The sequence below is a fragment of the Plecotus auritus genome (genome assembly GCF_963455305.1).
Source record: "Plecotus auritus genome assembly, chromosome: 9".
Lineage (NCBI taxonomy): Eukaryota > Metazoa > Chordata > Mammalia > Chiroptera > Vespertilionidae > Plecotus > Plecotus auritus.
Genome location: NC_137783.1, coordinates 81,543,961 through 81,567,757, shown reverse-complemented (window position 1 = coordinate 81,567,757; position 23,797 = coordinate 81,543,961). Strand labels below are relative to the sequence as shown.

Sequence of the window (23,797 nt, the reverse complement as noted above, 5' to 3'; positions counted from 1 at the left end):
CCCATGGTCCCTCCCCCAGCCTGATTGTGCACCAGTGGGGTTCCTCAGCCTGGCCTGCGCCCTCTCGCAGTCCAGGACCCCTCAGGGCATGTCAGAGAGCCAGTTTCAGCCTGATCCCGCAGGCCACTCCCCTCAGGAGGGCCCCAGGCGCAGGGCTCATGCTGGTGAGCATTGCTACGGCAGCATGAGCCTCTCCCAATCGGGACTGATTGGGCGCGAGTCCGCAGCAGGCACAGTGGGGCTGGGATGAGCAGGAGTGGCAGGTAGGAGCTGTAGGCGGTGTTGGATTGTGTGTTTCAGGCTGATCCCCAAAACCCGATCCCCACAGGCCACCCAGAGGGACCCCACCCATGCACGAATTCGTGCACCGGGCATCTAGTCTTATAATAATGGCATATCACCTCCATTGGAAATAATGGTTTTTCTGTAGTGATATAGAAAAGTATATCTTAAAATTGTTGTTATCTCGGATTTTTTAAGTCCTAAATCAATGGCTAGTAGGTGATCTTTTCAGAGACAGTCTGAGAAAAGTTTCTTCTGTCCTTCTTAACCCATGTGTCTTTGTTTGAAGAATATTCAGAAAAAAATGATTTAGTTTAAATTGGGTGTTGTTGTTTTTTCCTGATATCTCAACTGCCATGTCATGGGTATTTTAGTTAGAGTTTTTAATGTCGTTTTCTCTCATTCAAGGCTAACTTCAGCTTTCTTTATGGCAAACTTTCTCACTTAACCATATAAAATAGAAAAACAACTATAACAATAGCTAACATTTATAGGAACCTTGACCTATTTATAAAGTCATATACTTTATTTCATTCAATTCTTTCATAAACCCAATAATGCAGTTGGTCTTATCCCATTATACAGTGAATCAGATGGTAATAACCTACCTCTCTATAGACCACATAGCTAATAAGTGGTAATGCTAGACTTCAAGTTCATGTGTGTATTTTTAATTTAAGACTATAATGCTTTTCCATTCTACTGCTCTTTGTTCCTACCACAAATCGAGAAAATATCTGTTTTATCGTGATGTACATACTATGTCTGTATGTATAATTATCATTGAATCTGTTAAATCATACTGCTTGAAAAACTAGCTTTTAAAATGTGTTTCAGTGAATCGCAAAGGAAAAATACCACTTTGTCTGGACCTCAATCAACAATATGGAATTTCCAGGATCCAAATGCATTTGCAGTAGAAAAAGTAAGTGACTTTCCCAAACTTTGCAATTTAAGATATTCCTGAGTTTTAAAATATTGATATATTTACAAAGACTGTGTAGTTGAATTGCTTGGGATAGAGAGTGGTGAAGTTTAACAGTAAGAGATAGCTCCTTCAGAATAGATAGACTTATGTGAATGCACCACATAAGAACAGCTGTATGTTTAAGAAACAATAAATACAGTGTTGTTGAACTACGTATCAAAATTGAGCATTTTATTGGAGTCAGATTATTAAAAACTTTATGAAAAACTAGAGTTTTTAACTATTTTGTAGTCACTGCAGGACTTAGTGAAGGACCTTTGAACACTTATAAAGTATAAAATGTATTCGAGTATTAATATGGAGGGAGCCACCATAACTTCTGATTTTCCACTTAGATTTATTAAAACTATCCAGCTTTCATTAATTGGTTTTGTTTTGTGTTTTGGTGTGTTGTGTGTGTTTTTTTTTCCATAAATAATAATATATCTGTCCTTTTGCTAATACTGACTGACTTTCTTTTCCAGCAACTGGTTATTGAAAATGCACGAGAAAAAATATTAAGCAACAAATCTCTTCAAGAAAAGCTTGCAGAGAACATTAATAAATTTTTGACTAGGTAATCTTTGTATGTTTAAAATGCCTAATAGTTTTTGCCTAATTAAGAACTATACTAAAAATTTTCCTTTCTGCATTATAGTGACAACAATATTGCTCAAGCACCTAAGCAAACAGATAGCAACCCTACTGAACCAGAAACTTCAATTGATGAACTCCTGGGACTTCAGGTATGGGTAAGGGTGGCTGTGTATGCAGTACATTTATTCATAGTTAAAAACGATGGTATTTTGGCCCTAGCCAGTTTGGCACAGTGGCTAGAGCGTCAGCCTGCGGACTGAAGGATCCCAGGTTTGATTCTGGTCAAGGGCACATGCCTGGTTGTGGGCTCGATCCCCAATAGGGGCCATGCAGGAGGCAGCCAATCAATGATTCTCATCATTGATGTTTCTAACTCCCTCTCCCTTCTCTCTGAAATCAGTAAAAAATTATATATATAAAAAGATGATATTTTGGTTTTATTTCAAAACCATTGCCAACAGATAAGATATTTATAATAATTAAGATATGGATTTTCTTCATTATCTGAATGTAATCTGTTCCTAAAAATTTGTTAGTGGCCCTAGCCGGTTTGCTCAGTGGATAGAGCTACGGCCTGCAGACTCAAGGGTCCAAGGTTCGATTCCGGTCAAGGGGCATGTACCTTGGTTGTGGGCACATTCCTGGTAGGGGGTGTGCAGGAGGCAGCTGAATGATGTTTCTCTCTCATCCATGTTTTTAACTCTCCCTCTCTCTTCCTCTCTGTAAAAAAATGAATAAAATACATGTGTTTTTTTTTTTTAAATTGTTAGTGAATTTTCTGATAACCATTCAAAATTGCATTATAGTCATTTGCCACATAATATTTTGGTCAGTGATGGACCGCATATACGAAGGTAAGATTACTGGTGGAACTGAATTTTCTATAAGAAATGGGAAGATATGTGATTCAGGAGAAATTTTTTTTCTTATAGAAGCAATATCTGTGGAACTTGGCAATCTGTAGATTCCTTCTTACTCACAGCACCTCAATTTTTAGTGCACAGGTTACATCCCAGTCAGTCAGCTACTGACCTGTTTCAGTACAGAGGAGCCTGTCCTCAGTGCTACATATGCGGAGGGCACTACAGCCCTCCCAGATCCAGCCAGAGGACATTATTGTAAGTTCTTTTTTGAGGACCTATGGCCCTGTACAAGGACACAGGTCCACAGGAGCTACCTTAGCAGTTATTGAGTGCCACTGCCACTTTAATAAAAGCTTTCTGTGATAGTATGGAGCCAGCCTGACCCTGTACTTTGGGAATATTTTCAGGCTGTAATGCTGTAAAGCATAGAAAAGTTTTATTTCTTTCATCAGTTCAATGCCTAAGAGAGACCTTTGTGCCAGTGGAATGAAAAACAAATTTCCAAAGTCAAAATATTGAGTCCTTAGTACTATACCATGTCCATGCTAAACACCCTCATTTTTCAAAAATATTTTTTTATTGATTTCAAAGAGGAAAGAAGAGAAAGATAGAAACATCATTGATGAGAGAGAATCATTGATTAGCTGCCTCCTGCATGACCCACACTGGTGATCAAGCCCACAACCCAGGCATGTGCCCCAACCAGGAATTGAAATGTGACCTCCCAGTTTAGAGATTGACTCACAACCACTGAGCCACACCGGCTGGGGGACACCCTCACTTTTTTATGGCTACCACAAAGTTCCTTAATCTCACCACTGGTCCAATATGCAATAGCCCAAACCACATCATCCTGACTATCCCCTATGTTTCTATATTGTGCCATCTTGATTTCTGTCTATTCCTGCTGATTCTCAGGCCACCTATCACTTCCTCCTGACAGTCATTCTTAGAGTGATTTATGCCTTACCCAGCTATATTTCCAATTAGTCTAGCCCACATCCCTGTTCAAAGAGCAGCATTGGCAGCTTCTATGTTCTGTTGCTTACCCTGTTGGGAGGAAGCACAAGAAGGGCTTGTGGGTCAATATGTATAAAGTCTGTAGTAGTGTAAAGAATGTATTAGGCCTTCACATTCACTCACTGATTCATCCAGAGCAACTTCCAGTGTTGCAAGCTTTATTCATACTGAGTTCTATGTATAGGTATACCATTTTTAACCTTTTAGACCATATTCTTACGGGACCTTTTCTAAGTTTAGATGCATTTAGTTACACAAGTACTTATGTGTTTGTGTTAAAATTGCCTACAGCATTCAGTATAATAGCATGCTATACTGGTTTGTCGCCTAGGAGCAATAAGCTATAACATATACCCTGTAGTAGGCTACATCTTCTCAGTTTGATTTCAGGCAGTTCTGAATGATGGCTGTTGTGTATTTTAGTTGTAATTTTGATTGTGGGAGGCAGCAAGTGCCAGTATATGATATTCACACAGTGACAAAATCCACTAATGATGCATTTCTCAGAACATATCCCATTGTTAAGTGATACATAACTATTGTTTTTTGAAAAAATAATTGACATACATTACTGTATAAGTTTAAGGCATTTAGCATGATGATTTGATTTATATATATTAAAATTGCCTTATTTAAATGGTAAAAGTAATAAAACCCATTGAATAATTTTAATCAACTCTTCCATATATCAGTAAAGCACTTCATATGTCTGTGCAACAATCAGTCATGTATTTCTAAGTACTTAATACTCATAGATTCATTAGTGGGTATGTTTGTGTGCAATAAGCAGCAGTGCTGTGCAGTGTGTAATATATTAATTTTCTCTGCACTGCTGTAAACTATAAAAATGTAAAAAAAGATAAAATGGATTCAAGTAATATTTAACAAAGTTTAATGAACGGTTACTAACTAAATGAGTAATTTTGTGAGACTGCTAAGAAAAGAAAGATGGGGGATAATGGGCACTTGCTATTCAGTGAAGGTGAAAGTGAGTAAGCTGGTAAAGGAATAATTTAACAGTATATATTTTAAGATTTTGTCCATGAGTAAATAGCCTTTTTGAAGAGCAGCTGAGATTGTGACTGTAGCATATCCTTTTACTTGGACTGTCAGGCAGTGTAATCATGTTTGTTGCCATGACCACAAAATGAATTCATTAAATTCATTATAGTGGGTTTTCTTTTAGATGATGAATTCTGGTAAAAACCATTGCATTTTTTTTTCTTTTTGTCAGTTCCTTCAGAATAATTTTTTTAAACATACATAAAAATACATTTCCTATATTGTCCCATGGTGAAATTCAGTAAATTTAACAAAATAGGATAAGCTTTTATAAAGCAACCTTTACATTATCTAGCATTACTGCTTTTTACTGCCGCTTCTATCTTAATGTTTAACAAATACATGTTGTGTATTCTAAATTTTTATAATCTCAAAGTCCTTCCTTATATTTTCTCCACAAACATCTAAAATCAGGTGGTTACGGTACTATAATCAAGGCACTCTGTTAGATACTGTGAGAGGTTATATTAAAGTAATGATCCAACCCTCTGCTATTGGTTGTTTGTAATGCTGTGCAGTATCTGTCAAAAGTTAAATATCCAGGTTTAGATAGCTTTTTAAAAGAACTGCAAGATGCCCTCACTGGTTTGACTCGATGGATAGAGTGTCAGCCTTCAGTCAAGGACACATGCCCAGGTTATGGGCAGGGGTTGTGCAGGAGGCAGCCTATCAGTGAATCTCTGTCATCATTGATGTTTCTATCTCTCTCCCTCTCTTTTCCTCTCTGAAATCAATAAAAAAAAAATAATAATAATAATAAATAAAAGAACAGCAAGACATCATATCCAATTGAATAGTATATACATCAAATTCACTAAGATATGAATAGCCAGTTATACAAATAGGTGAAGTAGGACTTTTTTTTTTAATATATTTTATTGATTTTTTACAGAGAGGAAGGGAGAGGGATAGAGAGTTAGAAACATCGATCAGCTGCCTCCTGCACACCTCCCACTGGGGATGTGCCCGCAACCAAGGTACGTGCCCTTGACCGGAATCGAACCTGGGACCCTTCAGTCCGCAGGCTGATGCTCTATCCACTGAGCCAAACCGGTTTCGGCTGAAGTAGGACTTTTAAAAATATTCTTGTAAATAGTCTTGTAACCTGGAGGTAGCGAGTTATCTTAGTCTATACAAATTACTGTAATAATAATTTTTTACTTATTTTAATCTATATAAGATGGTGGATGTTAACTTATTGTGGAATCATTTACATTGTATGTAGTAGGTCAAGTAATTATGCTGTACACTTTAAACTTACACAGTACTAATGGCCCTGTGCACGAAATTCATGCACATTAAAAGGGAATTAATTAGAGGAAATATTTTATTTAATTTTTTATATTGATTTTTTACAGAGAGGAAGGGAGAGGGATAGAGAGTTAAAAACATCAATCAGCTGCCTCCAGCACACCTCCTACTGGGGATGTGCCCACAACCAAGGTGCATGCCCTTGACCGGAATCGAACCTGGGACCTTTCAGTCCACAGGCCAACGCTCTATCCATTGAGCCAAACCGGTTATGGCTAGAGGAAATATTTTAATATTGCTGTTTGCCCTTTCTCTATAATAGAAGTGTCAGAGATGAAAGAAAATTAGTAAAATGTATATGAAAATCTCCCTCCTATCAGAGTCTGGGGCACGCCGCCAAACCCAGAGTCAAGCCCCTGCCCACCCGCGTGCACCTCGAAATCGTGTGAGACCCAGACCCGGCTGGCCCCACCCTCGTTAAACCCCGCAGGGCGAGGGGCGCAACCTCAGGTCCCCCAGCCTGGTGCCAGGGCAGTGGGGGGGGGCAGGCACAGCCTCAGATCCCCTGGGACAGGAGGTGTGGCCTCAGGTCCCCTGGCACGAGGGCATGACGACCATTTGCATATTAGCTCTTTATTATATAAGATTACATGTCAAGTTATAGCTTGATTTTATTTTGTATTTATATATGTGTATAGTTCCTGTTTATTTAATGTTTGAGAATATCTTATTTTGCTAGTATTAAACCATATTAATTCAATGAGGATTTGTTTTTTGTTTTTGGTAGAGTGAAATCCATATGTCTGAAGAAGCTATACAAGATATACTGGAACAGACAGAATCAGATCCGGCATTTCAGGCACTCTTTGATCTCTTTGACTATGGTAAGAAGACCGTTTCTTTCAAGGCAGTTAGAAGAAAAAAGTTTCTCCGTTTCTTTGGAAACTTAACCAAAGTGAAGCAACATTCCCCAGAGCATCTGGAAAAAGTTCCTATTTTCATTAAACATTATACGGATATGAAAGGAGTTTTTGTTTTTGTTTTGTTTTTCTTAAAAAAAACTTTAGCTAAGTTGTAAAAATGCAGAACAGTTTTTTAAAAGTTTTGGGTTTTTTTGTGGGCATTTTTGCCAGGCAGCACAAATGTGTTGAAGTCTGCTACTATACATACATTATACCAAACACAGTTGGATAATACAGAAGGAATACAAAAAGTTGGCTATTTCCCTCAACCTTATGGCCTAGTGCAGTAATTCTCAGTGTAGGCTCTCAACCAGCAATATCAACATTATATGAGAATATGTTAAAAATGCAAAATTTGTGGCCCCCTCCCCCATGTGATTCTAGGTTAAAGTTTAAGAACTACCTGTCTGGTGGAAAAATCTTTGTACTTGTCAGTTATATATAAGGCAATATATTAAAAACATCCAAAATACCATAATTAAAACCAATGTCTAACATTTGCTTGACCACTGTCAAGCTTCATTAATTGATGCTTATTTTTATTTTAGTCATGTAACCGATTGTTTCCCTGTTCCCTTTTTAACAGGTAAAACAAAGAATAATAAAAATTTATCACAAGGCATTTCCAGTCAGCATATGGAAACCAATCCCAATGTAGTCTTAGCAGATGAAACTAATCTAACAGTTAAAGGTTCTTTTAAAACAGAAGAATCTGGTAAGAATTTGACTTTGTTAATATCATCAATCCAAACCCTAAATGTCAGTCTCAAAATTTCAAAAGCAAAAACCCTTGTCTAATTTGGAAGTTCAAATTACCACGTAGGTCATTTTTGTATTTCTAGTATTCTCTCTTCGTTAGAAAAAATATAAAAGGAAAATTACTCCCCAGACTTTAGTACTTTGATTAAAAGATTAATTTTTAGTACTTACTCTCCCATGATACAATAGATTCTTGACATGCACAAAGTGGTATTAGTGGTGTTGACGAATTCAACAAAAATCTATAACATTTGATATAATTTTTTGAGCCATAAATTCACATCTCTAATATATAAGGTTGGTGTGTGGTATTAATCATTCAGGCTAGTAAGCAAATTTAGCTGACTGCTCAGTATCTACAGTATACCTCACTTGTTTAGCGGAAATTGTATGTTGTTTCTTGAAGTAAGGATTTTATGAGGTTTGAGGTAATATTTCTCTGTGTCTGTAACTCAGTTCTTTGTATGTATTTCTGCATCCCATGGAGTACCAGTATAGCACATAATTGCCCCACAGTAACTACTTATTAAATGAGGGAAGATAGTGAATATGTTCATTTTAGATCTTTTAAATATTTGCCAGTTTTCTTCAAATTGTACTTTGGTGAAATACAACACATGTACAGAACTGCACAGTAAAAAATTTATATAGCTCATTGAATTACAGTCCAGCAAATACCATATAACCATCTCTCAAATCAAAATTAAAACACCACAGCACCACCAAAACCTATCTTCATGTCGCTTCCCAATTAATATATTTTCCATCCCTCTTCCTCAAAGATAACCATTATTTTGGTTTCTCTCACATTATCCTGGCATCTCACACTTCTTGATAACCTCTAGACCTCTTTAGTACCACCTGTACTCATTTCTGTCTACAACAAGCTATGCCAAAGTAATCATTTCTGCTCATGTGTTCTTAAATGTTATTACCCCTAAAAACCCTGATGGTTTCCTAGTTTTGCATCATGTCTTACAAAAATTAATTTTGGAGAACCTCAAACTACATTTCTTCTTTGAGTCCTCTGCCTACACCCAAGTCCAATCCTCCATTTCTTCTTCGCCTGAATTATGTTGGGGTATATCTTTCTCACTATATATTATGTGTGAGACAACGTGCTTCAATTAAGCTCTACCATGCACAAAATGAGGTTTGAAATTTATTTTCTCAGATGGTCTTCCTGCTTCATTGAAACTTGACTAGTGAATTTATTTGGCCTGACTGCAATCTCCACTAATTTCCCCACAATAAGGATTCAAATGTTTTCTGTACCAAATATTATTTTACCAGTGTCACATTAACAGAATTACATGATTGTTGATAAACATTTCCTGTATTTCTTATATTGTTAATTGTTACTGTTTTCTATCCTAACCTGTGAATACTGTATGCAGTTTTTCAGTACTGTGCTATTTTCTGAATTATCTTTTCCTCTTATTCCAGCTGTCACACTACATTTTTCAAGATATAATACCTCCTTTGTAACACTTGTTCACATCCCTAGCAAAAAGAGGTGCCTTTTGTTCCTACACTTTCACAGTTTTTATCATGTTTTATTACAGCTTTCTGTTCTGTATTTGCTTTCCTTACTAGACTGATTTCTCCAAGGTCATTCATCTTCGTTTCCCAGTACCAATCATATGGCTGATCTTCAGTAAATGTGTGTTGAATATCAAACAATATGTAATAACATTGTATGTTGATCATGCAAAATGTGCTTGGCCCCATTTCACCTTTAAGAATATATCAGATAAGGTCAATAGAAATAGTAGAAGTTAAAAAGTCACCTGTCTTGAAAATAACTGCGTGTTTGGACCTCTTTTTTATATATATGCTGGTAAATATTTGATGTTTTTAAGCCTGTATACTTTATCCTTCATTGTGTCTATCATCTATTTTCCGAGAAGGTTGAAAACAATTTGACACTTGTTTAAAAGGCATCCTCCTATATAATATAGAGGTAATATGCAAATTGACGGTCATGCCCTTGCACAAGATTGCCGCCATGGGAGGGCAGTTGTGGGCAATCAGGCCAGCAGGGGAGGGCAGTTGGGGGTGACCAGGCCTGAAAGGGAGGGCAGTTGGGGGCGACCAGGGCAGTTGGGGAGGGCCAGGCCTGCAGGGGAGGGCAGTTGGGGGGGACTAGGCCTGCAGGGGAGGGTAGTTGGGGGCCATCGGGCCGGCAGGAGAGGGCAGTTAGAGGCAACCGGGCCAGCAGTGGAGGGCAGTTAGGGGTGACTGGGCCGGCAGGGGAGGGCTGTGCGGGGGGACCCAGGCCTGCAGGGGGGGGCAGTTGGGGAGACCACGCCTGCAGGGGGGGGGCAGTTGGGGGCGATTGGGCTGGCAGGGGAGGGCTGTTGGGGGTGACCGGGCCGGCAGGGGAGGACAGTTGGGGGCAACCAGGCCGGCAGGGGAGTTAAACGTCCATCAGGATGGCAGGGGAGTGGTTAGGGGGTTATCAGGCAGGCCGGCAGTCGAGCAGTTGTAAGTCAGCAGTCCCGGATTGTGAGAGTGATGTCCAAGGGGTCCCAGATTGGAGAGGGTGCAGGCTGGGCTGAGGGACACACACACACCCAGTGCATGAATTTTGAGCACCACAGACTTCTGCTTACTGGTATGTCAATGATTGGTGACTTCCTTGACTAAATAGGTTTTATGTAAAGATGACTACCTCAAAAACTGTACATACTGCCAAAACCGGTTTGGCTCAGTGGATAGAGCGTCGGCCTGCAGACTCAAGGGTCCCAGGTTCGATTCCGGTCAAGGGCATGTACCTTGGTTGCGGGCACATCCCCAGTAGGAGGCGTGCAAGAGGCAGCTGATCAATGTTTCTCTCTCATCGATGTTTCTAACTCTATCCCTCTCCCTTCCTCTCTTCCTCTCTGTAAAAAATCAATAAAATATATTTAAAAAAAAAAACAACTGTACATACTTACCATATCCTTCTATGCTAATATTTTGCAGATGATCAATCTGGTCAACCCCCACTTTGTACATCTTATCAAAATGAAGACACATCAAATGCTTTAAAGAATGGCAGCAACCATGATGAGCTTAGACAGGAAGCCCAGGGACATTTTTCCCAGATAGGTTCTAGCGTCCAGAAAAAAACCTTCAAAACAGGTCTACCTACTGAACAGAAGTGTAACCTTGATATTACCTTTGAGTCTGTGCCTAATTTAAATGACTTTAACCAAAGAGTAAATTCTGATGCCAAATGTAATCAGCATTGTGCTGAATTACACACCAATCAAATGTTCACTGAAACTGACATGGCTATGGAAGTTGAAAAGAACTCTTTGTCTCCAAATGTGCCGAATGAATCTCGATTACAACTAGATCAGTCTGATACACCAGTAACTTCACTTGTTTCCCTTGGTGATGAAACTAAAAATGAAAACTTAACTCTCTCTGGGAAAAGTTCTCAACTTTTATCTCAAAATATACCATTAACTGGAAAGCCATCTAAAAAAAGCCAATTTTGTGAAAATTCTAATGATATAGGAAGACTGAAAACTAATTTCCCTGGTTCCAAAGCACCGGAGTCTAGAGAAATTCATCAGAGTAAAATTGAAATTGATGATGTATTACCAGTGACATCACAACTTTCAGAGTGCCAAGATAATTCTTCACTTCAAAGTATATCTGTGTCTGTTGAAAGTTCAGTTTTAAATGTATCTGAACAAGGAGAAATTGGTCTTGGAGATTCAATATCTTCAATTAAACTACCATCTAATGATTCATCATGTATTGAGTTAGATCATACAGGACATGAAAATCAGCCCTCCAAGTCTGATAAAGTTGCTTTGGATTCACAAGAACCTTCATCTTCTGCAAAAGAAGATGGAAATAGTGTTTTTCTCTCATTAGGTGAAAATGAAAACTGTGGGGAAGTTGCATTGATGCCTCAAGAAGGTAATCTTGTAGAAGAAAGACATTCTCTTCCTTCAGAACCTGTGTGCTCTTCATTGGTAGAGTCTCGCCCTGAGTCCCAAAATACTAGTGATAAACCTGCTAGCAACAACTCAACAGAGATAGATGCATCAAATATTGTCTCTCTCAAAATTATCATTAGTGATGATTCCTTTGTTTCCTCAGAGACTGAACTTAACACTGCTGTTTCTAGTATCAGTGGAGAAAATGTGCCAACTATAATTTTGTCTTCTGCTAAATCACCTGCCAAAAATGCAGAATTAGTTAAATGCCTGTCTTCAGAAGAAACTGCAGGTGCTATCACATCTGCTGAAGGAACAGGGAATTCATCCTCAATAGAACAGAGCCTTTTAGTGCTTAAACCTGGAGACTCTGCAGTAAACAACACTCAGAGTGAAGACAGCATTGCTTTTTCAGCCAATGTTACACCATGTGCTTCCAAGGATGGGGGATATATACAATTGATGCCAGCTACAAGCACAACTTTTGGCAGTTCAAATAACATTCTGATAGCTACCTGCATGACTGATCCAACAGCCTTGGGAACAACTGTAAGTCAGTCGAGTGTTGTGGTGTTGCCTGGAAATTCTGCAACTATGACTGCCCAACCTTCACCGTCCCAATTACAGACACCACCAAGGTCAAACAGTGTATTTGCTGTCAACCAAGCTATGTCACCCAACTTTTCACAAGGTAACTTTAAGAACATACTGAAGTTTACTTCTGTGAAGTAGAATCTAATTTCTCTTGTGTATACAGTTACTGACTAAGCAATAATAAGTCATAGGTAGTATGAGAAAAGATTCTGAAGTATGTGATTATACCTCTTTAGCTAATTAATTTAAACTTTTTTTTATCTGCTTAGCTGTGGAATTTGGTGGTTTACAGTTTTTCCTTTTTTTTTTTTTTTACAACTACTTCCCAATCCATGTGCTAAACTACAAAAGAGAAAGATTAATTTATCAAATAGCTATATACCTACTAAAACCCATTGTTCTGTGAATTTTTTAAAAATCTATTATAGTCTTAATTTTCAAGGAATTATCTATTTGGAGAGACTTTTAAGACACAACCTGAATTTCTCCCTCCATAAAGCACTTTGTAATTTCTCACTGTCTTTTACCTTCCAGAATTGATCCCTGTCTTTAGACTTCTTTGCTTATAGAGGACTTGTGGCGATTAGTACATGCTATTTTATCTGTAGTTGATGATTGACATGCCTGTCATATTATTTTATGTATGTTTCTTGAAGATAGAGCTTATGACACATTCATCTACATTTTCTTAATTATTGGTTCCCACTTTTTCCCCCCTCTTTTACATTTATAGGCATACAGTAACATTTTATTAAATGCCAACAATTAAGTACCAAGCCTGATGACTTGGTATCAAGTGCTACTTAAAATAAGATAAAGGTAGAGAATGTGGAACTTGAGATGAAACTTAGAGAAGTAAGGTAGTATTTGGAGTAAAAGGAAGGAAGGAATCTTAAGTAGCACAAGTGTAGGTAGATATTTGAGTTGCTGAAGTAGGTATTCATGAAAGTGAGATCATCCTGAGGAGCAGTTAGTGAATGTGTGTAAGGAAAAGATTCATTTACAGGGCAGGGCTAAGTTATGATAGCCACAGGCTCTATTGTTGACTTCTAAGGACCATGTAAGCATTGTCCTTCACTGTCCCAATTACAGACACTGGAACTTTTTTGACCAATACCATTGAGATAATAGTTTGGGGTTGTGAGCAAGTATTGGGCTATTAATATTCAGTTGGAACCCTAATAATCTGGTATAAAATTCAGACTTGAAACCTTCACCACCAATTTTCTAATCAGTTTTACTATTCTTTCTAGAGAAATCAAGATATAAATATAATATGATATCTTGGCTGTAGAGTGTTATGCTTGCTTATGATATTCACCTTGACTAAATGCCATCACTACTTTAATATTCAAATTCACTTTTTCTTAATTTATTCCTAAATTAATTTCATGAAAAGAAAAGAAAATTGTAAGGAAAGGAGATTATAATTTTAGATTGTTTCAAATTAGTAATCATTTTGGTGTCTTACATTCATTCATGAGACAGAATCTTATTTTACTAAATTTTGTTGTTTTTTTTAGGATCTGCCATCATAATTGCTTCTCCAGTCCAGCCTGTACTCCAAGGAATGGTAGGAATGATACCTGTATCTGTGGTTGGTCAGAATGCAAATACATTTTCTGCTCCTCCTCAGCAGGTAAGATTTATGAACAAAAAGTGGTGCATTGATGTTTTTAAACATAGTTTATAACTAATGGCTTCTTTTATAGGTCCTTCATATGCCTTTGGCAGCACCTGTATGCAATAGAAGTATCCCTCAATTCCCTGTGCCTCCAAAGTCTCAGAAAACTCAGGGGCTAAGAAATAAGCCTTGTACAGGTACATTTTTACGTTCATTAATGTCAGCTTTATGTTTATATATTCATTTGTTTGCAACAACACCACAGTATTTTCTTTTTGAGTACTTATACCATTCCTAACCTGTGATCATCCATTTTTTGCTTAAAGTTTTTACAACAATTTAAACAAAAAGATAAATGGAGCAAACTAGAATTTAAAAGAGACTACGTATTTATAGGAACTTGCATGTGGTGAAGGTAACATCAGAAGTCAGAGGGGACAGGAGGGATTATTTAATAAATGAAATTTATTGGCTACTATGTATATTACAGGAAAAAATTGGAACCCTCTCTTATATCTTATACAAAGGTGAAACCCAAGATAATTAAAGACCTAAAAGTGAAAAGCAAAACAATTAAGCATAAAAGAAAATGTAAGAGAATATCTTAATGATGCTGGGATAAAGGAATTTTAAAAAAATGGAAAAATACATAATTTATAAATGGAAAAGTGTGATGGTGCTGAATACAAAATTACAATTTTTTCAACAAAAAATACATTTTACAAAGTAACTACCAGACTTCATCCAGGGCCATGATCAATATTGCACCTAGTTCTCAGACTTTTGTACCTAAAACTTTTCCATCTTTATGGTAACAACATGCCCATGTAGATAACCTGCCAAACAACCTAACCCTCAGAATTCTGACTTTTTCCATTTCTAAGTCTTCACTCATCCTCTCCCATAGCTTCATCTTTAATTTTTCACTAATTTTTAAAGACCAATAACTTCTATCATTTCCATATATCCACTGACTCTCTCTTCCACCAATGATAGCTCCTAGTGTTTGAATCCTCACCTTTTACCTGAACACTCAGTTCCATTCTAGTTTTTCTTCTTCACTATTCGGATTAGAGCCTACCACATCAATCATTTTTCTCAGTACAATTAAAAACTTCATATCTACATTCTTCTACCATACCTACTTGGTACCCCCATCCCTGGATCTAACCAACCAGTGATCTCTGCCCTCACACTGGGGCTTCTGAGCATTGTTTTAGAAGTGGCACTGGGCCCTTTAATGCCATTTATTTTCCCCACTTAGTAGTAAACTCCATTTTAATATGTACCTGTTCTACTTCCAAAATCATTTTTCCTTTCTTTCTTAGAGGAATAATTATCTCCTTTATAAGGTTAATGCAGTCTACTTATGCTAGATTATCTCTATATATAAAAGCCTAATATGCAAAGTGTCCCCTTGGGAGTTCTACTGACTGGGAATTCGGCTGCTCGCTGTGATGTGTGCTGACCACCAGAGGGTGGCATGGAACGAAGGAAGGCCCCAACCAGCAGCCAGGGAAGGGGGGTCCTAGCCTGCAGCTGCTAGGGACCCTACCCACGCACGAATTTCATGCACTGGGCCTATAGTCTTCTATGTATCTTCAACTTGTCTTTTTGGGCTCCTTCCCTCTCTGGCTGTAAAGTTCCTTGGGTTTGTCCAACCTGCCAACCCTTTATCCTCAATCCCTCTTATCTCTCAGTTCTTCTTTATCCAGGTTGTTATCTTTTCTCATGTTGCCACTAAAACTGTTTAAAACGATGTCACCAGTGACCTAATATTGGTATATACATTCGACATTTTCCATTCTTTACTTTCAACTATTGATGGCTTCTGGAAACACCACTATGTGATGCTCCTCCCTCTCTAACTTTCTATAACTGGAGACTTTCACACTCTGCCTAACCAGGTCTCACCTTTTCTTCAAAGACCTCCTCTGCCTACTTTTCCTCCCTTGGTTAATATCACCATTGATTGCTCCTTTACTCTTCATATCTATGTAATTCCCTTTACTGACTCTTAAGATCCTCATTGTTTCTTACCTGGAATATTTAGAGCCATCTATCATAAAGAAAGTGTAATATCCAAATCAACCGAATGGCTGAACAGTGGAAAGACCGTCTGGATGAAGCCGAGGCTGCAAGGGCCAATGCAACTGGGGCTGCGAAGGCCTACTCTTGCATGAATTTCATGCATCAGGCCTCTAGTCTAATTATATCTAGAATTCCTATTTCTAGTTTTCTTTCTTCTTCAGTCCATTTTCTATACTACTGCCAGAGTGACTATAAAACATAAATCTATTCATGAATGTTTCCTATTTAAAACTCATAAGGTTTCGCTATGAAAACTTTTATATAATACATAAGGTCCTTGCCTGGCCAGTGTTGGCTCAGTTGGTTGGGTGCCCTTCCTGTACACCTAAAGGTTCCTGGTTCGATTTACAGTCAGGGCACATAACGTGTGTTCCATCCCTGATCAGGGTGCATGCAGGAGACAACCGAGTGATGTTTTTTTCTCATTGAGATCGATCTATCTCCCTTCCCTCTCTCCCTTTCTATTCCTATCTCTCTCTCAAATCAATAAAAACATTTTAAAAAATTATTTTAAATACATAAGGCCCTTCATGGTCTCATCTCTGCTTTGCCTTCTAGCTTCATGTCTTGCTGCTCTCTCACATAAACTCCATGGAAATCAAAATATGGTTATTAAAACTACAGAACAGGCTTACGAACATGACAATTATATGGGCACATTTTTAAAATAAGCAAAACATACTGCTTTAAGTATCTTTCTAGATCTAAGTAGTACTCTTTTTTTTTTTTTTTTTTTTTTTAATTCTCATCCCAGGATATTTTTTCATTGATTTTTAGAGAGAGTGAAAGAGAGGAAAAGACAGAGAGAAATATCGATGTGAGAGAAACACATCGATTGGTTGCCTTCTGCACGAGCCCTGACCAGGGCCCAGGCCAGGGAGGAGCCTGCAACCAAGGTATGTGCCCTTGACCGGAATCAAACCCCGGACTCTTCAGTCAGCAGGCCAACGTTCTATCCACTGAGCCAAAAGCTAGGGCTAAGTAGGCTAAGTAGTACTCTTTTTTTGTTTGTTTGTTTTAAATATATTTTATTGATTTTTTTTTTTTTTTTTTTTTTTTTTTTACAGAGAGGAAGGGAGAGGGATAGAGAGTTGGAAACATTGATGAGAGAGAAAAATCGATCAGCTGCCTCCTGCACACTCCCTACTGGGGATGTGCCCACAACCAAGGTACATGCCCTTGACCGGAATCAAACCTGGGACTCTTTGGTCAGCAGGCCAATGTTCTATCCACTGAGCCAAAAGCTAGGGCTAAGTAGTACTCTTAAGTGAACATTGTAATTCATAAATCCAAAAACAGATTCATAATATATGCCTGAAGTTGAAGCAAGGCATTTCTGTTTCCTCTAAAATGGATGAGTGACCATATTACATATATTACAAAGCTGCTTTTAAGCTTAATATGTGAAAGTTTTCATTTGTACATTAGCTTTCATTTAAATTTTTGTCTCATGATGTGTGATACAGTGTGATCTGTTCCATTTTCTTTCAGAGGAATATACTTTTTCTCTCAGGAATGTTTTTCTTTTCTAATTAACTCATTTATAATTCCAGGAAAGCAGGTAAATAATTTGGTGGATTCATCAAGTCATTTAGTTGGATGTCATGCACAAAGGTGAGCATAAAAGTAGTTTCCATTGGATTATTTGAATGCACAGATTTAAAATGTAAAGGATTTTTTTATAAGTTGCTAAAGGTAACTTTTTTCTTTTTTTTAAGAATTGAAGTTTCTGACAAGAATGTGACAACAGATCATGGAAAAAAACTCGAAGAAATCACAGTTCCCTTCTCAGTAGAGAATATAGTTCCAACTAGCAAACCACTGGAAAGCCATAGGCGTGTGCTCTGTTTTGATAGCACTGCTCCTATGGCAGATACACAGGGGACAAACCATAAGATGGTGTCTCAGAGCAAAGAAAGGAATGACATTTCATTTCCTAATCTTGGCTCACCCATGATGTCCTCTACCTTAAAACTCTCTTCTAATAATGCTCTCAAAAGAGAGAGAGAGAAACCTCCTGTGCCTAAGATTTTATCTAAATCAGAAACTGCCATTGGCCGACATACCATAAAAGAAGCTCAGTCAGAAAAGAAAGTTTCATCAACAGAAACTGGACTTGAATCTTTCCATAAAGCAACAGCTAATAAGGAGAATGAATTATGCAGTGATGTGGAAAGACAGAAAAATCCAGAAATTTTAAAACTGTCTAATGGGCAGCAAAATGGAGGTTTACGAAATGAGAAGACTATAGCATCACTGCAAGAACTAACCAAAAAACAAGGCACATCCTCAAACAGTAAAAATGTCATTTCCGTAGGTGCAACTGTGAAGGATCTAAAACAGGAACAAACCAAATCTGCCAGTTCTTTGATTAACCCACTAAGCAAACATACCACAGAAATGTTACAGGATGCTCAACGTCATAGCCCAGTAAACAGGCTCGTGGACAGTGCTCATCTCTCTGTGCCCCGGACACCTGGCTCAGGGGCAGGGGAAAAACATAAAGAAGAACCAACCGATGGTATCAAGATCCCCTCTAGCAGACGTGTCATTGAAGACAGTAGCATACCCAAAATAATGGTCCCTCCTGTCACCCCTGACCTGCCGGCCTGCAGCCCTGCCAGTGAAGCAGGGAGTGAAAACAGTGTGAACATGGCTGCACACACATTAATGATTCTCTCCAGAGCAGCCATCTCTAGGACTACTTCAGCAACTCCTCTAAAGGACAATACACAACAATTTAGAACATCTGCAAGGAACACCACAAAAAAGCGGAAAATTGAAGAATTAGATGAGCGTGAGCGAAACTCCCGTACTTCTAATAAAAATCTTTCAAATTCGTCAGTACCAATGAAAAAGAAGAGAATCAAGGCAAGTTTGAAAGTCTTAATTTCAAAATTATACCTTTGCCCTTCATTCAGTGCTCAGATTAGAGAGCTCAGCATTTTTTACCATAGCTACCTTACTGAACATTCTGCTCAAAAGAGCTTTGAGTTTAATTGACAAAACACATTGTATAGCAGTGTCTCTCAGCTAGTGTGGTACTCAGAAGTTGTCTAGGTAAAAAATAGCATTTCAGAACAATTGCTAAGGCATCCATACTAATAAAAGGGTAATATGCTAATTAGACTGGACATCTTCCAGACAAAGCCACAGTGGCGGGGGCTGAGGCAGAGGCGGTTAGGGACGATCAGGCCAGCAGGGGAGAGCAGTTAGGGGGCGATCAGGCCGGCGGTGGGGGAGGCAGTTAGGGGTGATCAGGCTGGCAGGCAGAGGCAGTTAGGGGTGATCAGGCCGGCAGGCAGAGGTGGTTAGGGGTGATCAGGCAGGCAAGGGAGCAGTTAGGGGCATCAGGCCAGCAGGCAGAGGTGGTTATGGGTGATCAGGCAGGCAGCCAGGTGAGCGGTTAGGAGCCAGCGGTCCTAGATTGAGAGAGGGATGTCTGACTGAGGGGTCCCGGATTGGAGAGGATGCAGGCCAGGCTGAGGGAAAACCCCTCACCCTCCCCCCATACACTTAATTTCATGCACCGGGCCTCTAGTTTGTTTATAAACATCTTCCTTGGGAAAAAGAGTTTTTTGTTTGTGTCATGGTAGGATGAATATTTGGGGGGTGGGGGTTGATGTAAGGTAGGAAAAATTGGTAAGCTACAGTTGTGTGTGGAATTACCAAGTAAAAACTACTTAATTCCTACATCTTGGTTTTTTTTCCCATGTCCTGTCATGTTTTCATGGGCTCTTATAGATGTTAATATGTGGAGCAGTATAAAAACTAAAATTACCTGTTTTTTCCTTAACCAGGGAAAGGCAATGCAGGGGTAGCATTAATAAATGAAACACATTTTTTTCTTTTTTTCCATATATTTTTTGTTATTGATAGTTTTACTGATAGCTCCCATTTTTGCCCCCCCTCCCCCAAGCGCCTACCCACCTCTCTAGGTCTTCATTTCCTTATTACTCATGTCCATGGGCTATGCATATCCTATATAATAAAGAGGTAATATGCAAATTGACCATCACTCCAACACACAAGATGGCCACCCCCATGTGGTCAAAGATGGCCGCCCCCATGTGGACACAAGATGGCCAGGGGAGGGCAGTTGTGGGCCAGCAGGGGAGGAGGGCAGTTGGGAGGGACCAAGCTGGCAAGGGAGAGCAGTTAGGGGGACCAGGCTGGCAAAGGAGGGCAGTTGGGGGTGACCAGGCTGGCAATAGAGGGCAGTTAGGGGTGACTGGGCCAGCAGGGGAAGGGGCTGTTAGGGGCAATCCGGCCAGCAAGAGAGCAGTTAGGCATCAATCAGGCTGGCAGGGGAGTGGTTAGGGGGTGATCAGGCTGGCAGGCAGGCGAGCAGTTGGGAGCCAGCAGTCCTGGATTGTGAGAGGGATGTCCGACTGCCCATTTAAGCCCAATCCCGGTGGGACAAGGCAGTCAGATATCCCTCGAGGGGTCCCAGATTGGAGAGGCTGCAGGCTGGGCTGAAGGACACAACCTCTTCCCCCCACCCCATGCACACACATTTTGTGCACTGGGCCTCTAGTAAGTATTATAAGTTCTTTGGTTTCTAATCTGTTTAGCCATTTAGTAAGTGGATTGAATAGAAAGAAAGGTGTTTAAAATGTATCAGGGAAAGAGCCTAGGGTTTGCTGCCATGCAAGCCTGGGTTTGAATCCAGCATCTCCTTTTCATTGCTTCTGTGGTTATGATTAAGCCCATAGCTCCGAGTCTCAGGTGCATCATTAACCAAAAGTTAATTATCTTACCTAAATATAGTGTTTGTAAAGTGCCTGATATATATTAAATGTTTGGAACTTGAAAAGTGCCTGATAGTGTTAAAATCTTAGTAAACCTTTCTAAGGTTTATGGTTTGGCAATAATGATCACTTTATAGAAATCATGTTGTATCGTATTTCATTCAGCAATTATACACTCTGGATTTGTGTAAACTTTTGCCCTAAACTAATGTTGGAAGAACCATTGGAATATTTTATTAATCTGATTTTATTATATTTTGCTCTACTTCTCTGTAAAACTAAAATTCTAAACTGAAAAAATTTGTCAAAAATTTTAGTGTATGGAAGAACTCGATAAAATGTTGTAAGTGATTTAAGAAAGTTTTGGGGCTTTGTTTGAGTTCAATATGTTAACTTAGGTTTATTTTTTATTTCTTTTTTATTTTACTTTCTTATTTATTTACTTACTTATTTATTTATTATATTTTATTTTTTGACAGAAAAAGAAGCTGCCCAGTTCATTTCCAGCTGGAATGGATGTGGACAAATTTTTGTTATCCTTGCATTATGATGAGTAAACATGCTGAACATATAAGAACAATAGCTGTTTAAAACTCCTATCCCTTAAACTGTGAGTGTAGGGAATGAGATATTGACAAAATGTAAACGCTTCACCTGCACTTTCATTATACTGAAATTTCACTTTATATCTAAATCATGCTGTTTCTGAAGCAGCTTCCTAGTTTGTAAATAGATTTACCTGTTATATTTTTATTTTGGGAAAAAATATTGCAGACATGTAAGTAAAGCCATTCTGCAAATCTGTATAGCTTTGACAATTGCATATTGTAAATATTGTGTAAACTATTGAAATAGAGGTTAAATCAACCCAATGTTCTTAACACTGTGTTTTTTTACTTCTTGTGATACCTAATTCTGAGGCTTTTATTTATCTGGAATAGTTTCTCACTGTTGGGGGAGGGAGGATAATGTTTTTCCTTATAAATTGCCTTCAGTAACTGTCCAACGAGACATATAAAGACATAAGCCACTAAATAGTACAAAAGTGATAACCACCTCCAATGGTAGTAAAGCAATCAGAAAATAACAGTTTGGGGTTTTTTCTACAGTGAATACTTTATCACCCCTTCTTATAATTGCAGTAAAGATTATATTCCTGAAATTTATACTTCTTCTGGTCATTCTGGTCTCTTTGTTTTAAAGAGAGAATTTTTTTAAACCACATGAGTGTTCTGATCTTTTGTTTATAACTTTCAAAATGTTTTACAGAACTTTAAGTGTTTAGACTATTGAGCCATAAAAGGTTTGGTTATGTATTGGTTGAAATTTCTTGGGATGTATATACTTTTCCCCTAAATACTGGGGATTTAAAGAATTGCACTAATTCTTAGAACTCCTTATGTAGTAGTGACCAATGCACACTTAATTTAAATCTTGTATCCTATTTTAAAGCTTATGTGGAGGATTATCTTCTGGTATCCTTTTAGAAAGCCATGCCCATCATAAGGTGTAAGAAGAGAAATCATAGTTTTATATTTTAATGTAGATTCTCCTAAAATGGGCTGTTAAATAACTATATCTATACTCAGATATAGTGCATTGTCTCTGTGCTCCTTAAAATGTTATAAAGAATTACTTTCAAAAAGGAGAATGAGAGGTGCCTTCTCTGTATTAGACTTACACACATCAGTTAAGTTGATGAATTGATTTAAACATTTAAATGAGAATAGAAATTATAATTAGTACCTGACCAATTGTGCCTAGACATTAAAGTATGTTCTCTTAAGTGCTTTCTGTTTGGTTAAATATCAGTATATTAAGCTTTTTTTCTACAGATGTATGTACTGTTACAGAGTCATTTTCCTCAACTTTTTTTTTTTCTTTTGTACTGGGCCTTTAAAAAGCGAAATCTATTCTACTCCGAACAACATTTCTCCATGTGGAAATCACATCTTAATTGCTGAATCTCACTGCAGAAATTTATGTTGTAAAAAAATTTTCTGATGTGGCAGTAGTCTATTCCTAAGGAACTAAATATCATACAGTTGATGTTTGTTTAACTCAACTTGGTACTGTAATACAGTTAGGTTTGAATAAATATTTTCATTAACTTAAAGTTTGAATTCTTTCATATTGGCAGTCATTCTTAATTAGGTATCTTGCTTATGATCCTTTGCAAGTCAATTCTTGCATGCTTTTTCAGAAGTTTACATAATGCTGAGAATTACAGATTTTCTTTTCACTCAATATGTATTTATATGTGCTAAGCACTAAAAATTCATGTACAAATAAAATAAGTTCACTTTGTTCAAGATTCTTAGTTCCCTAGCCAGCAGCCACTAGATATGTCCAGAGACAGCTTGTATTTAGAGCTTTCATTTATGTTCAAGATCAAAAACATAATCCCCATTTTACCTTCAAAGTCCAAGCATGCTGGACTAAATTGTAGTATTGTTAGCTGGTAACCTGTTTTTAACAGTCAAATCTCAGTGATGACATTTTAGGATTAAAGTATACCACAAAAAACTTGTAGCTACTTTTACAACTACATGTAAAGATACACTCTTAATTTTGGACATTACTTAGTGATTGATGTCAGTGTATGCTAAATCTGAAAAATCTTTTATTTAAAATTTGTGATTACTTTAGCCCTGGATATTGTTGGAACCCTTTAGTATGTTGAAATTGTACATGAGAAAAGCATCCATTAGCATTTATCCAAAGGCTACATGTTAGGACTATTAGGGAGACCTATATTTAACTTCGATGGGAGTAATTCCAAAGGCACATCCTATCTAATAAAGAGGAAATGTGCAAATTGACCGTCACACCACCACAAAGTTGGTGGCGCCCAGTCCCCTCAGCCCCGCTGGAGTCCCCCAGTCCTTTCAACCCCACGGGGGTTGGGGGGTGGCAGGCAAGCAGTGCAACTGGACCCACCCTCAGCCGCCCAGGACTGGCCCGAGGTGCAGGCAAGCCTCAGATGTCAGCTGCCCAGGGCCGCCCGAGGCTTGCGCTGCTGGCAATGGCAGCAGC

The 23,797-nt window shown here is 38.3% G+C and overlaps 1 protein-coding gene across 2 annotated transcripts in view; it reads left to right on the top strand.

Moving 5' to 3' along the window:
* NPAT (nuclear protein, coactivator of histone transcription) overlaps window positions 1–22,874 on the top strand; it is a 77,251-nt gene extending 54,377 nt beyond the window's left edge. The window contains exons 8-18 of one of the 2 annotated variants that reach the window (XM_080687031.1): window positions 1,120–1,207; window positions 1,735–1,826; window positions 1,908–1,995; window positions 6,830–6,926; window positions 7,591–7,719; window positions 10,731–12,392; window positions 13,819–13,934; window positions 14,008–14,116; window positions 17,564–17,624; window positions 17,729–18,881; window positions 21,241–22,874. In XM_080687031.1, the coding sequence (XP_080543157.1) occupies window positions 1,120–1,207; window positions 1,735–1,826; window positions 1,908–1,995; window positions 6,830–6,926; window positions 7,591–7,719; window positions 10,731–12,392; window positions 13,819–13,934; window positions 14,008–14,116; window positions 17,564–17,624; window positions 17,729–18,881; window positions 21,241–21,318 (3,673 nt within the window). In that variant the 3' untranslated portion in view covers window positions 21,319–22,874. The remainder of the gene's footprint in view (window positions 1–1,119; window positions 1,208–1,734; window positions 1,827–1,907; window positions 1,996–6,829; window positions 6,927–7,590; window positions 7,720–10,730; window positions 12,393–13,818; window positions 13,935–14,007; window positions 14,117–17,563; window positions 17,625–17,728; window positions 18,882–21,240) is intronic. The other variant, XM_080687032.1, reaches the window with a different exon arrangement.
* The last annotated feature ends 923 nt before the right edge of the window (window positions 22,875–23,797 follow it).